This window comes from Silurus meridionalis, chromosome 1, assembly GCF_014805685.1.
Source record: "Silurus meridionalis isolate SWU-2019-XX chromosome 1, ASM1480568v1, whole genome shotgun sequence".
Taxonomy (NCBI): Eukaryota; Metazoa; Chordata; class Actinopteri; order Siluriformes; family Siluridae; genus Silurus; species Silurus meridionalis.
The window spans coordinates 33,839,973-33,859,972 of NC_060884.1; the positions used below are offsets into that span (position 1 = coordinate 33,839,973).

The following is a 20,000-nucleotide window of genomic DNA, read 5'->3' on the forward strand; positions in this document are numbered from 1 at the left end:
GACACAACATAGAGCTACATCACACAACATAGAGTCACATCACACAACATAGAGACACAACATAGAGCTACATCACACAACACAAAGCTACAACACACAAGACAGAGCTCCATCACACAGCATAGAGACACATCACACAGCACAGAGCTGCTTTACTGCTGGTAGAAGAGTGAAAAGTGTGTCTGAGTAGTGTGTGTGAGGTATGTGTAAAAAGTGTGTGTGAGGTATGTGTAAAAAGTGTGTGTGAGGGGTGTGTGTAAGAGGAGTTTGAAGAGTGTGTGTGAAGAGTGTGTATGAAGAGTGTGTGACAGGGGTGTGTGATGAGTGTGTGTGAGGGGTGAGTAATGAGTGTGTGTAAGGGGTATGTGTGAGAGGTGTGTCTAAGGAGTGTGTAAGGGTTGTGTAAAGAGTGTGTGTGAGGGGTGTGTGAGGTGTCTGTGTGTGTGTGTTTGTGTGTGTGTGTGTGTGTGTGGGTTGTGTTTGGGGTCGTCCACAATGCTGTTGGCTTTGCGGTTGCAGCGTGTGGTGTAAATGTCTGTGATTGAGGGAAGAAAGACTCTGATGATCTTCTCAGCCGTCCTCACTATCCTCTGTAGGGTCTTACAATCCGAGATGGTGCAGTTGTAGCTGCTCAGGAAGATCTCGATGGTCCCTTTGTAAAACATGGTCAGGATGAGGGGTGGGAGATGGGCTTTCCTCAGCCTTCTCAGAAAGTAAAGGTGCTGCTTGGCTCTTGGTGATAAAGCTGGTGTTGAGTGACCAGGTGAAGTTTTCTGACAGATTAACATCAAGAAATTTGGTGCTCTTGATGATCTTTGCAGAGGATCCATCGATGATCAGTGGAGAATGGTCGCTCTGTGCTCTCCTGAAGTCACCGACCATCTCTTTGGTATTGTCAATGTTCAAAGACAGCTTCCCTCTACACCAGGCTATTAACTGTTTCTCCTCCTCTCTGTATGCTGACTCGTCGTTCTTGCTGATGAGTCCCACCACGGTCGTGTCATCGGCGAACTTGACGATGTGGTTCGAGGTGAACGATACACTCCTACACTGTTTTGTTGGTTTGATGAGAATGTTTGTAATGGTACAGTATTTGTAGTGGAATCCATTACGGCAAAAGGTTTCAACGTTTTTTAGGTCGAGAACTCATTGGCGATTGAAACATGGGGCAGGGGCCCTCTGATACAAAATATGTCAAACATAACCACTGATATTAAATTGTTCACAGTTGTCTATTATTTTAATAGATGTGCAGTGTTAAACTTTATTTCTATTTATTTTTCAGTACAGAATTTTAATTTGTGGTCTGTGACAATCTGCAAAATTGCCCAAATACAAATTATAATCCCACTTTTATTTTTGTGCATACACTTTACTATACTCTTCATTTGATTCGTTCGTGCAGACGTCTGAAACTGAACCCAGTTCCCTCTGCTTCATATTTTTTTACCAAACCGGGCTGCGGTGAATGATGGCTTTGACCCCAATATTACACACCCTAAGCTTCATACTGACCCATACTGTCTGAATCTGGACTAAGAGCAAAACAGATCCTTCTGTCATGATGCAGGCTTCTGTTGATCGTTCCTCCAAAAATCATAAATCTTGGAGGCTTTAGATCTCTGGCCATCTGGAGCCACCAAAGCAGTCCAATATTAGACCACATGAGAATACAGAGCAACAGAGTTTAAAATGACAGTGCTTGCATATGGCACAACACTGACCACATGGACACCTCTGGTATCTGGAAGAACACTAAAATTACTGACATCTGGAAGAACACCGAAAATACTGCTAGTGAACCCACAACAGTAACTGATCTTTATTATAACACTGACTTTTAACATTACAGACAACACTAGTGTCTGATTCCTCACTGGACTGATATTACTGAGACCTGTTACACCACTGGACTTACTGACATCACTGTGATCTGAAAATCTGTTATAACATATACTGTATGTCACTTCACTGACTGTCAGAGCTTCATGTTTTCTCTGTGGATTCCTAACAAGGTTCTAAAGCGAATACCGCATCTTACCCATTACAATAAAAAGTGTTTTATTTTTATTCTCAGTGCAGTAGGAGAAAGACTCACATACCTGAGCGTGTACAGTATTTTTCCATCATTCCATATCCTGAGTAGCTGATTGGGTGTGGTGATCCAGTGCGAGTCTGCGTTCTTAGAGTTTCTGAAGATGGTGTCTGGAAGCCAAATCAGTCCCACCATATTACTGTTCAGGGTTAATATTTTCATGGTGCTGTTGTATCTGAGCCGACTGTCTGTCCACGTCTGGGCGAAGATGATGTCGATCTGATACTCCTGCAACACACACACACACACACAAATTATACAGCATTGAATTGTGGATTGTGTTTGGTCAGAAGGTGTTGATTCATTTTCGAAAACAGTAGAACCCGTGTTCATATAAACGCTCGGCGGTTCACTTCTCTTTCCTTTTTGGTCGCTGCTTCATGTACTTCTGAAATGCGATGGGAGGTAAAAACAAGCCTGAGGCTTTTTATGCCATGTCTCTGAGGATCGTTGCTTCTAAATAATGCATGTGGCTCGAGACCAGGCCTTCAGCGTTCTGCCTGACCTGCAGGCCAGCGAGGCTCGCGATCTCACCGCAGCCGGACCAGGAGCTTTTCATTTTACTCCAAAGACTGATATGTTTAATCAGATAGTCGAAGAAAACAAACTGAAAACAAGGTTTACTGGAAGCTCGCCATCCATGTAATAAATGTACAGCACTTAAAAAGGTGCCTTGAGCTTTCCGGCTCTCGGGTTTCTGCAAGAAGAAAAAAAAAACTGGTCTTTTTGTGAGAAACGGCTGAAAACTGAGCATGTGGGACATCTGAGGGGCATTTGTTTATTTATTTATTTACATTTGTGCTTATTAATGTATAATAAGTCAGAGTGCAGGTTCGGCAATGATACAGGGCCCCTGGAGCACAGGGGGTTCAGGGCCTTGTTTAAGGGCCCAGGAGTGACAGTTTGGTCAGTTTGGTCGATGCTGGGGCTTGAAACCCCGACCGTCCAATCAATAACTCCTTAACCACTGAACTAGTACTTCCCCCAATTTGTATAAAAGCTTTATTACTGCAGTAATCACACAAAAAAACACCTATAGTTTAAAAAAGTTTTCACATTTGTCTGATCATGACTATGTTCAAATTAACAATAATAACAACAATAATATTAATAATAATAATAATAATAATAATAATAATAATAATAATAGCGATGATTATTGATATTATTATTATTATTATTATTATTATTATTATTATTATTGATGTGATAATAGATGCCATTGTGTTTACGTACAGGTAAAATAAATGTTTCATTGCAGGAGAAATTTGGGGCGAAATGCAAATGAAATATGTATATTGAATAAATAATGAAAAGCAATAAAAACTAATAAATAAATAAACAAACAAACAAGTAAATAAAAATTCATTTATGCTTTGAGAAACGAATAAAAATGGACAAAACCAGAAAAAAAAAAAATCAACTAAGGTGCATGAATTTTTATTTTTCTGAACCTGCAGATGGAAAGAACGAAATAAAAAAATGTTTTTTTTTTTGTTTGTTTTTTTTATTTATTTTCGAACTTCATCCAGGAATAAAGGAAGAATCATGGCATGTTTTTTACACATCATTATATTAAATTGCAGACTATTACAATTTATAACTAACTATTGTGGGTTATTACAAAATATTAAAGTTTATAGCAGACTATTATAGATGAACACTGATTATTACAGATCATTGTGGGTTATTACAGATTATTACAGGCTATAACTGATAAAACAATCAGTGGAGAAATAAACAGTGTACTTAATCGCTTGTGCATGTTGTGTTTCTTTAAGCTTATTGATTGATAGCTGATTGGATCTCTGAATTTCTCTGGTGTGTGTGTTGCGTTGCAGCTGAGGAGGTGTCGCTCACGTGACGCTTTAGTTTGCACTATTTAGCCTGTTCATTATACAAATCCTAGTCAGCACTTCTTCACACACACAAAACAGTTCTTATTATTTATCACCAACACACGTGGATTTACATTTCACTGTAGAAATAAATGCTGAAATTCTTTTCATTGGCACATTTATATCGACATAATTGTTGGCCTCTGATAATTAATATAGTCACGTGACTTAGAGACGTCCTGCAGTGAATTTTCATTTCAAACATGGCCGTGAATGTAAACTAATCAGAGCAGATCAATCAAAATATATTTAAATATGCATGTGTGTGTGTGTGTGTGTGTGTGTTAGTTTCAGGGAGATTCAGCTGTGTTTTTTTTTCAGCACAATGTGAGGTGAAAGAACTAATGGCCTCATTATTCCTCCCTTTCTTTGAAGTGCACCTAATTCTCCCTGTCCATTTCATCTCCGTCCATTTCGCCAAAATCTCCCATGAGCCTCGGCTGACATGTGAGACAAGACTCCTTAAGACTCCTTTTAACTCACCGAACACGAGCATGATGAATAGAACAGCAGCGTCCGTACAAACATCTTCGCATTCTAAAAACAGTATGGACACCTCACGGACGTGTGTGTTTCATAAATATAAATTAATCTAATGCTTCCACTGGCCAAAAGTACTGGGACTTTTCCAGATGTCACACAATGATACATATTCTATGGATGTTGTAACACTTGAACTTGGAAATCCAAACCAGTTCCAGCATGACAAAGCCCCTGTGCACAAAGCGAGCTCCATGAAGATCTACCTTCTATGGGTTGGAAGATGTATAGAGCTCAAACAGTATTGAATGATGAATGTGAACGCTGACTGCACCCCAGGAACCTTTTTGCCTCCTCACCTACATCAGTACCTCACTTTACAAACCCCCTTGTGGCTGAATGAATCTCCACAAAATCTGGTGAAACATCTTCCCAGAAAAGTGGAGCTCATTATAAGAACAAATGGGATCTATCTTATGCTCAGGTCTCCACAAATTTTGTCCACAATGCTAATTAAAAACAGTTAACTCTCTCACACACACACACACACACACACACACACACACACACACACACACACACACACACCTCTGACAGTCGCTTGACCTTTCTGAATATTTCCACCTCATTTCAATCCCGCTCTCATTTAGCGTCAGACCCTGAGCCGTGACCTTTTTGTGCCGAACTCCGAAGAGAGATCATGAAAACAGAACACAGCCTCAGGCCCTGTCGAGGAGGAAATCATGTCATGACATCATTATCATTAACCGAACTATTACATGTGGGGGAAAATAATAAACCACAATAAAGGCCAGATGTTGATGATTAAAAGCGAAACTATAGGATGAGTAATAAAAGAAAAGGTCAATGAACAATACTGTAAATGAGAAGTGATGAGTCAGCACCGGAATTACACTCCGATACTCCAGTGCTTTGTGCGTTAGGCACGTCAGGTTACGGGTCATCGTGAAGCTTCAAGTAAAATGGTGTTCAAAAGCCACAAAGGCTTTACATATACACCGATCAGGAATAACATTTTCACATTCAAACATTCTGAGCAGTGAAGTGAAGAACACTGATGATCTCTTCATCATGGCACCTGTTAGTGTGTGGATTTATTCATTAATGAACCTTTTGTTCTTAAAGTTGATGTTAGAAGCAGGAAAAATGGGCGAGCGTGAAGATTTGAGTTTGACAAATTGTGACGTCTAGACGTCTGGGTCAGAGCGTCTCCAAAACTGCTGCTCTTGTGGGATGTTCATGATCTGCAGTGGTCAGAATCTATCAAAAGTGCTTCAAGAAAGGAACAGTGGTGAACTGGTGACAGGGTCATGGGGGACGAGGATCATTGATGCATCGATCTAACAGACGAGCTGCTGTAGCTTAAACTGCTGTAGAAGTTCATGCTGTTAATGCTCGACGGGTCACGACTGTTTTAGCAGCAAAAAGAATTGTGTGTGTGTGTGTGTGTGTGTGTATCCTGCCTAAATGAATTAACCTCTTAATCCCATCATTATGATGCCACGTCTACAGAAAGCATCAGTATAATAGAGAAGTGCAGTAGATCAGAGCTGCATCACACACAGGATCTCATACAGTCACAATGAACATCATCACTAAAGCAACAAACACAATGATCACAATTCAACACGTCTCCTTTCACTGGAGCCACAACTGGACCTCCACATACATCATCTCCAGCAGAAGCACCGATATTCACCTCATCACACACACACACACACACACACACACACACACCTCCACATACATCATCTCCAGCAGGAGCACCGATATTCACCTCGTAAAATTGCCCTGAGCGTTCCAGTGAATTTCAATGCATGTTTTTTTGTTCATTATGGTTTTCCTGGGGATAAAAAGTCTTAGGAAAGAGAACGCAAAATTATAAATTGTATCAAACATATAGCTTTGAACTGTTTTGGTGAAATTTTCTTACAATGTCCGGCTTTTTAAAAAAGTCTGGCTTGTGATGTCCTTGTAAGTGCATCTGCGTCCAAATCAGTTTCTTCTAATCGGTTGAGCTCAGTCTTCCGCTCTATGAGAACTCTGACTAGTGTGCTCTCGGACCATCTAATCAAAGGAGGTGAAAATGCCCACGCTATTGTACGCCTGGACCCGGACTCAGCAACTTGCAATATGAAGCAACAGCTTCAAGCAACATCGATTTTACGCCACAAGCACCCACAGGGCTAATCCTGAAGGGCTTCTTTATACTATATATACAGTATATATATGATTTGAAATTTATAATTGTATATTATAGATATACACATGTATACATACACTTATTTCATAATTTAATTAACCAGCTGTTTCTGTGTCCTTGATGTTTTCACAGCTGTTCTTACTTCTGTATTTGATGAATGTGTATTAGGTTGGTTCAGACAGGTCTTTGTCGAGTCAATCATCCAGTTTACTGTGTTTATTCAGAGGTTTAAGTTTTACATATGCCAGTTTTGGATAAAATTTTGGTTTCTCGATTCTGGTTCTGGTTTTGCCCTCAAGGTTGTGTTTGCTTATCGCCCAAACTTTGCCTGTTCTGTACAATCAGTATTTTGTACACTCAGTTTTCCGTACACTTTAGTATTCCGTACACTGCATTCCAATTTCTTTAGTATTGTTTACACTTTAGTATTAGAGGTGACCATCTTTGAGCAGCAGTATTTTTTCATCCTGAGGAAGAGCACCACAGACGCATTATTTACTTTGAGAATGTTGATGGAGAAGTATAGAGAAGGACAGAAGGAGTTGCATTGTGTGTTTGTGGATTTAGAGAAAGCGTACGACAGGGTGGAGAGAGGAGTTGTGGTATTGTATGAGGAAGTCTGGTGTGTCAGAGAAGTATGTGAGGGTGGTGCAGGAAATGTATGAGGACAGTGTGACAGCAGTGAAGTATGCAGTAGGAACAACAGACTGGTTCAAGGTGGAACTGCATCAAGGATCGACTCTGAGCCCTTTCCTGTTTGCAGTGGTGATGGACAGGTTGACGGATAGGGTCAGACAGGAGTCTCTGTGGACTATGATGTTTGCGGATGCCATCAGGAAGGAGAAAAAGAGGAAGACCAAGGAGGAGGTTTATGGATGTGGTGAGTGAAGACATGCATGTAGTTGGTTTGAAAGAGACAGATGTAGATGACAGGGGGGGTATGGAGACAGATGATCCGCTGTGGCGCCCCTAATGGGAAAAGCCAAAAGAAGAAGAAGATGATTCCAGTGAATGATTTAATTTTTCTACCGGAGTATTCCGTACACTTCAGCATTCCATACACAACAACATTCCATGCGATCCAAAACCACATACACTTCAGTATTCCATAAAGTTTAATATTCATTACACATCATTGCTCCAATATCAGTCAGAGTAGAGAACTGCTGTGAGAGCTGTAGAGAGTTATTTGGGTCAGAATAATACGTGTGTAGGTTTTCTATCTGCATCCATCGATCCAAAACAACACCAAAAACCCAAACATGAATCAGGAGTGTGTAGAGTTCTGTAACTTTATTGCTTTTTTTTTTCAAATAAAAAAGATTACATACGACAGAAAAAGAACATTTTGTTGAGACCTGGCAACCCTGCCTGACAGACACAAATACCATGCAGGAGATGGATGTGTTTGAGTCGCTGGCTTCCTGCTCCGACCAAGAGTTTCCTTCAAATGAACGGCAGGATTCCACTTCACTCAGCCTCGTGCTGCTTTGGGCAGAACGAAGCCATTTTTTCCCCCTGCAATTATGTCCTGATTACGCCACCTGACTCGTATAACTGTCTATATAATTGCAGGCATATTGGCATTTTCACGCTGGCTCTGATTTAATCAAAACGGTTACACACGAGTCGTGAGGATCATCAGACGTCCTGTTTTTCTTTATCCCTGGGACAATTTGAAGCCGGGAATGCTCTGTAATGGTCATGATGTTCTTGTAAGAGTCGGTGGGCCAATTAAAAGAGATGAAGATCAAAACAGAGTTTGTATTTTCAATCCACTTCCTGTCTCATTCCTGCAAATCTATTAAATACGATTACATTTCTAATTCACAGAGCACCAGGAGGATGGTACGTCTCTACAGCGTTACACGGTGTCCTGGTCTGTTCAGCTCAAAATCCCATCGCTCTACAAAATGACCTGCATACAGATGAGCGATTCCCTGAGCAGGGATCTGAGGAATCTCAGCCTGACAGAGACATCACAGTGTTCAGAATAACCCTCTGTGGCTCTCCGCGCTTTACCTCCAATGTGTATGGAGATCAAGATTCATCCAGCTACTTCTCCTGCTTTTGCTCTAATTAAATTCATAGTGCCATTTATCATTTTTGTGCATTTACATCCTGAAGCTCGGATGAATCGGGAATAGGGCAGGCGCCGAGAGCATTAGGCTCTTATTTAGGCGATGAAAACGTCATGCCAACGTCTCTGGTGGCCGATTTGCATACTAGAAAACAAATGTCTCAGCATCATTGCGCTAAATGCTGAGTGCAACAAACCCTAAACCTGACTAGCGCTGAGCCCAACAGATTCCTGCACGTTATATAAACGAGAATGTAAAAAAAAAAAAAACTTTGTTCCTACAGTTTTGTTGTTCTAATTGTTTACGTCTCTACTGATCAACCCAGAGTGATTTTTTGCTGCTCAAACAGTGAATAGTTTCCTCACTGTGTGTACAAACGTTCTTTCAGTCGTGTCAGACTGTACCGGTCATGCTGCCCAACACATCCATGTTTTAGGAGTTCAAATATAGCGATGATGAATAGCTGCATATCTACACTGAAAACACGATGTGATGTTCCAGGAAAACAATCAACACCAAGATGGTGGTTTTATTGTTTACTCTTCTGTGTTATTACTGCAGTAATTTGGCCAAAATTTCAACATACTTTAATTCGTTAAAATCTACAGTCTGATACCGTCTTTACAATTTTCCGAACAGTTGAGGGCCTTGAAGCCGCAGCTTAGTAGTGCTGGGATTTGAACTTGTGACATTCCGAGCCAAAGACCAACGCATTAAATACTAAGTTACCATTTCCCACCACACTGCAGCATTCCGTAAACTTCTAAATTCTATACACTTCTAATTTCCATACTCTTTTAAATTCCATACACTTCAATATCCTGTACAATCGAGTACATTTCAATATTCTCTATATTAAAGTGTTCCTTATGCTTCACTCTTTTATTCCCTACACTTCAGTATTCTATATACTTCAGTATTCCCTACACTTCAGTATTCCCTATACTTCAGTATTCTCTACACTTCAGTATTTTATATACTTCAGTATTCCCTACACTTCAGTATTCTATATACTTCAGTATTCCCTACACTTCAGTATTTTATATACTTCAGTATTCCCTACACTTCAGTATTCTATATACTTCAGTATTCCCTACACTTCAGTATTCCCTACACTTCAGTGTTCCCTACACTTCAGTATACTATATACTTCAGTACTCCCTACACTTCAGTATTCCCTACACTTCAGTATTCCCTACACTTCAGTATTTCCTACACTTCAGTATTCCCTACACTTCAGTATACTATATACTTCAGTACTCCCTACACTTCAGTATTCCCTACACTTCAGTATTCCCTACACTTCAGTATTCCCTACACTTCAGTATTTCCTACACTTCAGTATTCCCTACACTTCAGTATTCTATATATTTTAGTATTCTATATACTTTAGTATTCCCTACACTTCAGTATTCCCTACACTTCAGTATTCTACACTTCAGTATTCTATACTTTAGTATTCCCTACACTTCAGTATTCCCTACACTTCAGTATTCTATATACTTTAGTATTCCCTACACTTCAGTATTCCCTACACTTCAGTATTCTATATACTTTAGTATTCCCTACACTTCAGTATTCCCTACACTTCAGTATTCTACACTTCAGTATTCCTACACTTCAGTATTCCCTACACTTCAGTATTCTATACTTTAGTATTCCTACACTTCAGTATTCTACACTTCAGTATTCTATACTTTAGTATTCTACACTTCAGTATTCCCTACACTTCAGTATTCTATATACTTTAGTATTCCCTACACTTTAGTATTCTGTATACTTTAGTATTCCCTACACTTTAGTATTCTGTATACTTTAGTATTCCCTACACTTTAGTATTCTGTATACTTTAGTATTCCCTATACTTTAGTATTCTGTATACTTTAGTATTCCTTACACTTAAGAATTCCATACACTTCAGTATTCAATAGACAACAGAATTTTCTAAATATCAGTATTCCATATGCTTCAGTATTCCGTACAGTTCAGTATTCCATAGACTTCATTATTCCGAACATTTCAGTATTCAATACACTTCAGTATTCATAAACTTTAACTTTTTATCTTTTCATGTCACTAAGAAACCTTGAATCCCCTTGAATCAGCCGACGGTGGGCATCTTCCCAGAGTATAAATAGATGCCAGCTCCTTATATCCCTTGCCAGATTGTCTCTTCAGCTACGTGTTTGTTCGAGAACTTCCTGCCCTATTCCCTGTGCAATATTTTTACTTCCTTTTTGAAACTCTCGGTTTTGTCGGACTCTCGTTTATCCCGGAGTCGGACGGCTCTCGGCTCCTCAGACTGTATTTTTTGGACAGTGCGCCGTCTCTGCTCCTTTTGGGCTCTGGGTTTGAGTTATTTATTTCTATACCATTTTCAGATTCTTGCTCTCCTTTTTAAGGGGCTCTTAAGTTTTCAGACAATTGGGAATTTAATCTGTCTTGCATTGGGGTCCTTCCACTCATGCCTACTGACACTTAGGGGTTTGTAAACGCACTGACACTGGAAACGTCAGCAGGTCATCTAAGAAATGCTCTTTTTTCAATCCATTTCCATGCACATCCCCATGGATGAGTCGCAGCTATTCAAATGTAATCATTAAGCTTGAAAAAGAGCTCCAGGTGCTGCTCTCAAGAGGAAAACCAGCCTTATTTATATCCAAACAAAACAGCTCTGAAGCCAGTCGAGCGCACTAAAGCAACCAAAACAAACACCAAAAAATCAAAAACACAAATCCACAAACATTGCTTTTGCAAAAGATAAAGCGAGCTGCTCCCATGGCAAGATAGTTCGGTTCTTCTGGATCATGTTCCTGCTCTGATACACACAATTGTATTCCATTATAAAAAAAAGAACTACAGCTTTAAGATAAAAGACTAATGAATGCATTGGTGGACAGATTTCCACAGCAGATATAAACCCACTGGAGTGTTTCTGGGAGGTGGGAGGAACACAGAGGAAACCTAGAAGGATGTTTTCGCAATTAAAGGAAATGTTTTATTAGTACAAAAATACAACAGTGACACTTTGCTTTACTGCTTTGTGAGAGTGTTATGACACGACACAAAGAACAGCAATTGGGGTTTTCTGGATTCTGATTGGCCAGAAGGAGATTGATTGATTCATCTTGTTAGCAGGTTTGTAATGAATGAATCATTTACATAGCAACAGTTTGTTCAAATAAATCGAATTGAATTGGAAAATAAGGCAAAAAAAAAAAAATGGGGAGTTGATACTGAATGTTTCCTGAAAGTTTCTGGAACACTTTTATTGAAGGAGTCTCCAGTGCCAGAGGATTCATACTGTTTAAAGGCTTTACGTTTCTGAGCCAGGGGATTCCCTGCAGAGACGATCTTTCCAACGGTGGGAAAGAGGAACTTACTCTGCACTCCTCCATCTCCTCCTCTCCTCCCACTCTTCTCACGCTGTTGTTATCGCTCTGTTTATCTACGTCTCCGTCTCTCACCCACGCATCACACATCCTACTTAGAGCCTCACTCTTGTTTCCGTGGTGATGCCTTGCCTTTTTTTTCAGAAATTCATCTAACAAAACACATTCTGGTCGGTTAAAGGCGAGTGAGGAGCATCAGAGCTTTCAAACGTTTCTCAGAGTGCCTCGATAAACTCTGTTAGTCTGGGATTACACTTTTATCCAGTTTCATCCCTCTGCTTGAGAGAGAGAGAGAGAGAGAGAGAGAGAGAGAGAGAGAGAGAGAGTGAGAGAGATGGTAAATCCAGTCCTGTCCCACCTTCAGGCAATTCCTCATGTTTTAAAATCAACCCTGATATAACACCAATCCTCTGCATCTGCTTAAAAACAGCATCTTTTTATCATAACTACAGGATTTTGTGATTAAGTTTGTCTTCAAAATCATATCAATATCCTTTAAGATCTTCCAATTTGTTTATCAGGCATCTTAAAACACACATATATTCCTCAAATTAGGCTTAAAGAACAAAACGTTTGTTCGCCCTTGAATAAAAGATTGAACATCCAATTCCACATTGAGTCTCCATTCACTGTTATAATGAGCTCCACTCTTCTGGGAAGATGTTCCTCTAGATTTTGTGGAGATTCATTAATCCACAAGGGTGTTAGTAAAGTCAGGTACTGATGTAGGTGAGAAGGTGAGGATGCCTGGAGTGCAGTTGGAGTTCAGATTCATCCCAAGGGGTGGAGCTCTATAGCAGGAAATCTTCCATGCCAACCCATTGAAAGCAGATCTTGGAGCTATGGAGCTGGTTTTGTGCACAGAAGCATTGCCATGCTGGAAGAGGTTTAGTTCTACTAGTTTGAGTAAAGGGGAAATGTCATGCTCCTGCATCTTAAAACATCTTGTACACTAACAAATTCCTATTACAGCTTCCTTTCAACCCAATACAGTTTTCCATTATCAAATTAATCAGATTATAATTGAATTCAACACAATTCAATACGATCCAATTGAAAAAATATGATGTGCTACAATTCAATGATGGTGCAGAAAGTTCACTTTTATTTCTTCGGTGCAGAAAGACATTAAATCATCAATTTATTTTAGTGCCTTCTGACATCTAACGCTTTTCATACACACGCCTTTAGAGTGCAAAAAGAAAAAACCCAAATGTTCTTTTCCTGTTGTGTCTGCAGGAAGTTACAGCTCTACCTCTGCCATGTTAATCTGGATTCTATGTGACTCTCAGGACACGCCTCCGTCTCCGTCATGTTCATGTAGCAAATTGATCTACATATCAAATATCGGTCACAAATTATTGGTCACTTTCAAAATAATAGAAAGTACAGCGCATCTACTGATAATTATACAGAAATAAATAGTTTTTTACCAACTCAAATATGTTAAAAACAATGCATTGCTATACAATGCCAACTTGTAACTGTACACCCTTTTTTTAAATCGATGCATCACATCCCTAACTTTTATGACGATGAGCCGATTTTTGTCATCCCTAATATATAGATAGATAGATAGATAGATAGATAGATAGATAGATAGAGAGAGAGAGAGAGAGAGAGAGAGAGAGAGAGAGAGAGAGAGCTGCTGTGATAGAGAATACTGTATATCAACACGTCTCCAGCGCTGTGGAAAATAAGTTGTTCTGTAGCGAGTTCTAATTCACTCTAGACTCGTCTCGTACGTTGCATAACGCTAAAGAAGCTCATTGCGGTTTTGCCCTTTATATCTCTAAAAATAGCTTTTATTTACAAGAACGCAGGAACGATGGCAGACCTGGGGACATGTCATTTTTTGATCCGTCTCTCGCTCCTGTGTGCCCTTTAAGAGCTCGGAGAAATAAACTCTGTCTGAAGCCTGAACACAGCTCTGTATCACGAAGCACCAAGGAGCAGGGAACTCCACAGGACCATCAGGAAAGACTGAGGCCTGAGCGAGAACGAAAGAGACCAGAGGGAGAAAATAAAACGCAGCGTTTCTTTAATCTTACAATCTTTCATTTCAATCTACAGTATTGTTCCTCATTTCCACGACTGCTTTGAGCAAAAAAAAAAACATAAAAAAGTATTGCTTTATTCAGGAATGTGGCCTGGAGATAAACAAAAAAGGAAGAAAAAACAAGGAGCAAAAGTAACAAAGTGAAACAAAGGAAAGAATAAGAATGAATGGAAAGGTAATATAAAGAAAGAAAGAAAGAAAGAAAGAAAGAAAGAAAGAAAGAAAGAAAGAAAGAAAGAAAGAAAGAACCAAAAAGAGAAAGACAAAAAAGAATAAACAAAACAATTAATAAAAAAAAGAAGTAAATAAACCAAGTAAATAAAGCAAAAATGAAGAAAAAAAAGTACATGAAAGATGCAAAAAAAGAGGAAAGATTTGTTTCAATCACCTGTAAAACAGCAACAGCTGCATTTTAAGTGTTTGTTTATTTGTTTGTTTGTTTGACGCAGCTGTTTGTCAAAAAGTTCATTATTTCATTTCACAAACTTTTTTTGTGTAATTGTGTCTGGAAGGGGGCAGGGCTTGGTGAAGACACACCTCTTCCTCCTCCTCCTTGACCCTGGTTCTTGTCCCTGAGTTGCTGGACACAATTACACAAAAGTGTGTAATTAGCTGTGTGTGGAATAAAGAACCCGAGTTTTATTAGTGAGACACACAGGCTTTCGTTCTTTGCTCCAGCACTGACCTACTTTCTCCTTTTAGACTCCTTTTAAAACAAATGACTTCCCAAGACTTCACTATCACACTCCTGTTTTCAGAGAGCTGAATATCCTACAGCAGACCTACTGTACATGCTTGTACAACCTCCAACACCACCATCACAGCATCACCCTGGTCCCAGATATAACCTCCTTACATAAACCCCCAACATAACCCCTAACATAACCCTGACATAATCCTGTCATAACCCTGACACACCCCTCAACATAAGCCCCAACATAACCCCCAAACATAATCCCCAAACATAACCCCAATATAACCCCCAATTAAGCCCAATATAACCCCAACTTAACCCCAATAAAACCTCAATATAACCCAGACAAAACCCCGACATAACCCCCACATAACTCCGATAAAACTCTCAATATAACCCCAACATAACCTCCAACATAACCCCAACATAACCCTCAACATTACCCTGAAATAATCCCCACATAACCCCAAAACCCCAGATATAACCCTCAATATAACCCTGATATAACCCCAAAATAACCCCAACATAACCTCAATATAACCACCGGCATAACCTCAATATAACCCCACCATAACCCTCAATATATTCCCCAACATAACCCTCAATATAACCTCAACATAACCCCAACATAACCCCAAAATAACCCTCAAAATAACTTGCAATATAACCCCAATATAACCCCAATATAACCCCAACATAACCCTAAATATAACCCCAACATAACCCCAATATATGCCTCAACATAACCCACAATATAACCCTAATATAACCCCAACATAACCCTAATATAACCCCAACATAACTCCTAATAAAACCCTGACATAATCGTGTAATAACCCTGACATACCCCTCAACATAACCCTGAAATAGCCCCCATCACAACCCTGATTTAACCCTCAACATAACCCTGATATAACCCCCAACATAGCCTTGATATAACCCCCAACATAACCTTGACACAACTACCATCCGAACCTTGACATAATCCTGACATAACCAAAACATAACCCTCTTTATAACCACCCAACATAACACTGACATTACCCCAACATAACGTCTCTAGGTTACATATGTAACCCTAGTTCCCTGAGGGAACGAGATGCTTCATTGGGAACATGACTGCGTTGTCCATGCACCGGCGGGGTGACGTCACGACCAGGGAGTATAAAGTGCACCTAGAGAGAAGCCAGCTTCAGCTTCTGTAACCACGAAGAAAGCGCTGAAGGGGCACTGGAGGTGTGTCTAGAAACGCAGCGTCTTGTTCCCTCAGGGAACTAGGGTTATATATGTAACCTAGATACGTTTCTTTTCAGAAACTCAAGCTGCCTCGGAACGCTTTAGGAATGAGAGTCCAATAACACCACACCGACCAGTCCCTGACTACTGTGAATGAGCACAACTAAGTCGAACTGGCAAAGTTGAGTGGGGTTGACCACTCAACAGCATCACAGAGGACTTGGAGGGACACTCCAGAGGACCAAGCCTTAGAGGCTTCCACACTGTGTTGAGTGAGCTCTGACCCCAAATGGAGTGTGGAGACCAGAGGACCCGTAAGAAGACGCAATAGCGTCAATAGTCCACCTGCTGAGCGTATGCTTATGAGCAGGATGGCCTCACGTCGTAGGGCCATAGCAGATAAACAGTTGTTCCAACTTTCTCCAGGGACTCGTACGGTGGACATAACAGTCCAGCGCTCGGACCGGGTCTGGGGTCAAGCATGACCCCTTCTGGTCTGGGGTTAAATGCCTGGAGCCTGACAGGTCGTGGGACGCTCGAGGGCACCTTGTGGACGAAACCCACTCTAGGGTGCAGGAAGGCACTGTTCATACCTAAAGTAAACTCAATTAAAGTGGGGGCCACAGAGAGGGCCTGCAAATCACCTACTTTCCTGAAAGAGCAGATGGCCAACAAGAAAGGGGTCTTGATGGACAAGTGCCTCCATGATGGCAAAGGCTCAAAGGGGGGCTCGGATAAAGCCTCCAACACTACAGCCAGGTCCCACCCAGGCATTCTTGGACGTACCGGGGGCCTCAGTCTCCAGGTGCCACAGAGAAAACACATCAGGAGTGGGTCTCTGCCCAGTGAATGCCCAGACATGGGAGCGTGATACACCTAAACGGCGGATGCGTAGACTTTAATGGTGCTCCTGCAGAAACTCCAGCACTGAACAAACTGGGCAGTGGACTGGGTCCAATTGGTGACGAGAGCACCACGCAGTGAACAGACGCCATCTCATGGCATACAACCTCCTCGTGGAGGGAGCTCTGAATTAGAGAATGGTTTTTACTAACTCAGTGGAGAGCCCCAAGCCTTTGAGCTGTGCCCCCTAAGGGGCCACAGCCAGAGCTTCCACAGCTGTACAGGGGGCGCGATTGCAGACCCCCCCTGGTGGTTAATATAAGAGACGACGTGATGGACTCTGAGGTCCAAGGAGCAAAGCGATTGCATAGATCCGACGCAACTCGAGTTCTTGAAAGGGAACCCTTTTTATAACCACCATTATAACCCTGACATAACCCCTAACATAAACCTGACACAACCTCCCAAAATAGCCTTGAGATAACCCTGACATAACCCTCAAATAACAACTCAACACAACCCAGACATAACCCCAACATAACCATTACCATAATGTAACCACCTAACATAAAACTGACATAACCAAAACCATAACAGAGCAATGCAGGAAAAACCCAAATCAGAATCCAAAAAACAGTGATTAATTCCAAATCCAGAAAACGAAACAATAAAGCGCAGAGCCAACGCAGAACCAAAAGACAGTACGGAGTCCAAACCAGTATCCAGTGTATCCATGCAGAACAGGAATCATGAACAGGGGTTGGAAAGAGCAAAGAGGAAATGGAGATTAAATGTGAAATGGGATGTTCAAAACGAAACACATACTATTTGTTGTTTTACATAGTGTCGCTTGTGTACATGTACATATGTGTATATAAGTATTTAATTCAGTGTATTTTGTTCTAAATAGTCAGAATTATTCCCAGAAGCTTTTCAGGTTGAGATGAGGTCCATGTCAGATCTCATCCTGGCAGAACAATAAATTGGCCATAGTTCGGTGAGAGACGGTTCTACAGTAACCTCTGCACACGCTGTTCTGACCCCACAGCAATCTAAGCATGAGCAGTTCCAGCATGCTGCCTTGACGAGAGAAAAAAACTAAAAAACAGGGCTGTGTTTAATACTTCATCAGGAGCCGAGTGTTAAACGACAAGGCGTTTCAGACGTACCACATGTTCAGCATTTCATCACATCGCTCGTCTCTGGAGGTTCCGGAGGTTCCTGAGTTTTCACACTGAATTAATGGAAGCATGTCCCGATTTGTTATATTTACATGTAAAATATTTATATTTATATGTTAATAAAGAAGATCAGTTTGATGAGAAGTGGAACGGGTTGCCAGACTTTAATCAAAATCCCCAGCTGAACTTTTTTATTTACTTTTTTATTTTTAGTATTATCTGCAAATACAGGGTCTGCTGAAAATATTGGGTAAAATATTTCCTTTTTTTAATTAATCCTATCAGTGTTTAGGTCCAGAAGCCCAACCTGAACACTGGGACCCCAAAAAAATTGGTTCAAACACATTTCTGTACAAAACATACACTCTCATTTTTTGTCACTTAATTATTTAGTGTTCAAAAACTTTCCCCAACATTTTAATATAGATATAAAGTTCCCTGAAATTATTATTATTATTATTATTATTATTATTATTATTATTATTATTATTATTTATATTAGTAGTAGTATTTTAAAATATATTTAGTATAGTATTTTCTAATATTTTTAATTAATTAATTTATTATTGTTGTTTACTTAATTTGTAAAGTTTTTTTCCAAACATATTCCATTGTTGATTTTATTTATTTATTAAATAATGCATTTTATTTGCTATAATGAATATATATATATATATATATATATATATATATATATATATATATATATATATATATATATATATATATTAGCTTTATTTATGCAAATTGTAAATAATTGTGTCTTTACATTATCCTTGCTGGTATAATTAACATTGTGTATAACACGGTTTAAATATTATTTTATGTTATTTTTCTATAATTATGCAGATGTAGTTATGTGTACTTTTTTTATATTTATGTATTTATTTATATACCAACATTTATTTGTGTTTTCTTTTGTTAGTAATGAGTACATTATTACATATTTATTCTTTTAACTTTTAACTTTACATTAATGTTACTGGTGTAATTATTCATGGTTATTATTATTATTATTATTATTATTATTATTATTATTATTATGTGCTCATTATGAGTACACACACATTTGTTTGTTTGTTTGTTGATAGATGTTTGCGGTACGTTGTGGGCAGGATCAGTGTTAGTGATGATGATATGAATGTAGAGCTCGATGCTCAGCTCGATTATTATTAAGGCAGGAGACTGTAGAGAGTAACAGCAGTTGACAGATGATTCCTGCACAGTGTGAGTCATACAGCTGTTTACTGCTTTCTGTGTGTGTGTGTGTGTGTGTGTGTGTGTGTGTGTGTGTGTGTGTGTGTGTGTGTGTGTGTGAGAGAGAGTGTATTTAGCAAATCTAATTGCCTTTGTTCATATCGTAAAAGTTTTGGCACCTTATCTGGGTACTTGTGTTTACAGTTGCAGCCTTTGGCAGACGCCGTTATCCAGAGCAGGTGAGGGTTAGGAAACCTTAAAGAAACCTGCTCTGGACCCATCAGACATCTACAACTACAGACCGGTATCACTTCCCTCCTTTCTTTCTAAATCTCTGGAACGCACTGTTTTTAACCAACTGTCTGTCTATCTCTCACAGAACAACCTCCATGATTCGAATCAGTCTGGGTTCAAAGCAGCACATTCCACAGAGACGATCCTTTTGGCTGTTTCTGAGAAACTGCACGCTGCTTGATCAGCCAAACTGTCATCTGTACTTATCTTCCTGGACCTTTTAGTAGCATTTGAAACAGTCACAAGACTCTCTTGTCTACCCTAAAGAGTATCTGCGCAACAGCATGGGAATGGTTTGCTTCCTACCTGGAAGGTTGCTCATACCA

At 39.8% G+C, this 20,000-nt stretch overlaps 1 protein-coding gene across 1 annotated transcript in view; it reads right to left on the bottom strand.

The window, feature by feature from the left end:
- Positions 1-20,000, bottom strand: part of LOC124391477 (gamma-aminobutyric acid receptor subunit gamma-3) — a 124,774-nt gene that overhangs the window by 46,204 nt on the left and 58,570 nt on the right. Inside the window, exon 4 of the mRNA XM_046858470.1 lies at positions 2,103-2,323. Within this exon, the coding sequence (XP_046714426.1) occupies positions 2,103-2,323 (221 nt within the window). The remainder of the gene's footprint in view (positions 1-2,102; positions 2,324-20,000) is intronic.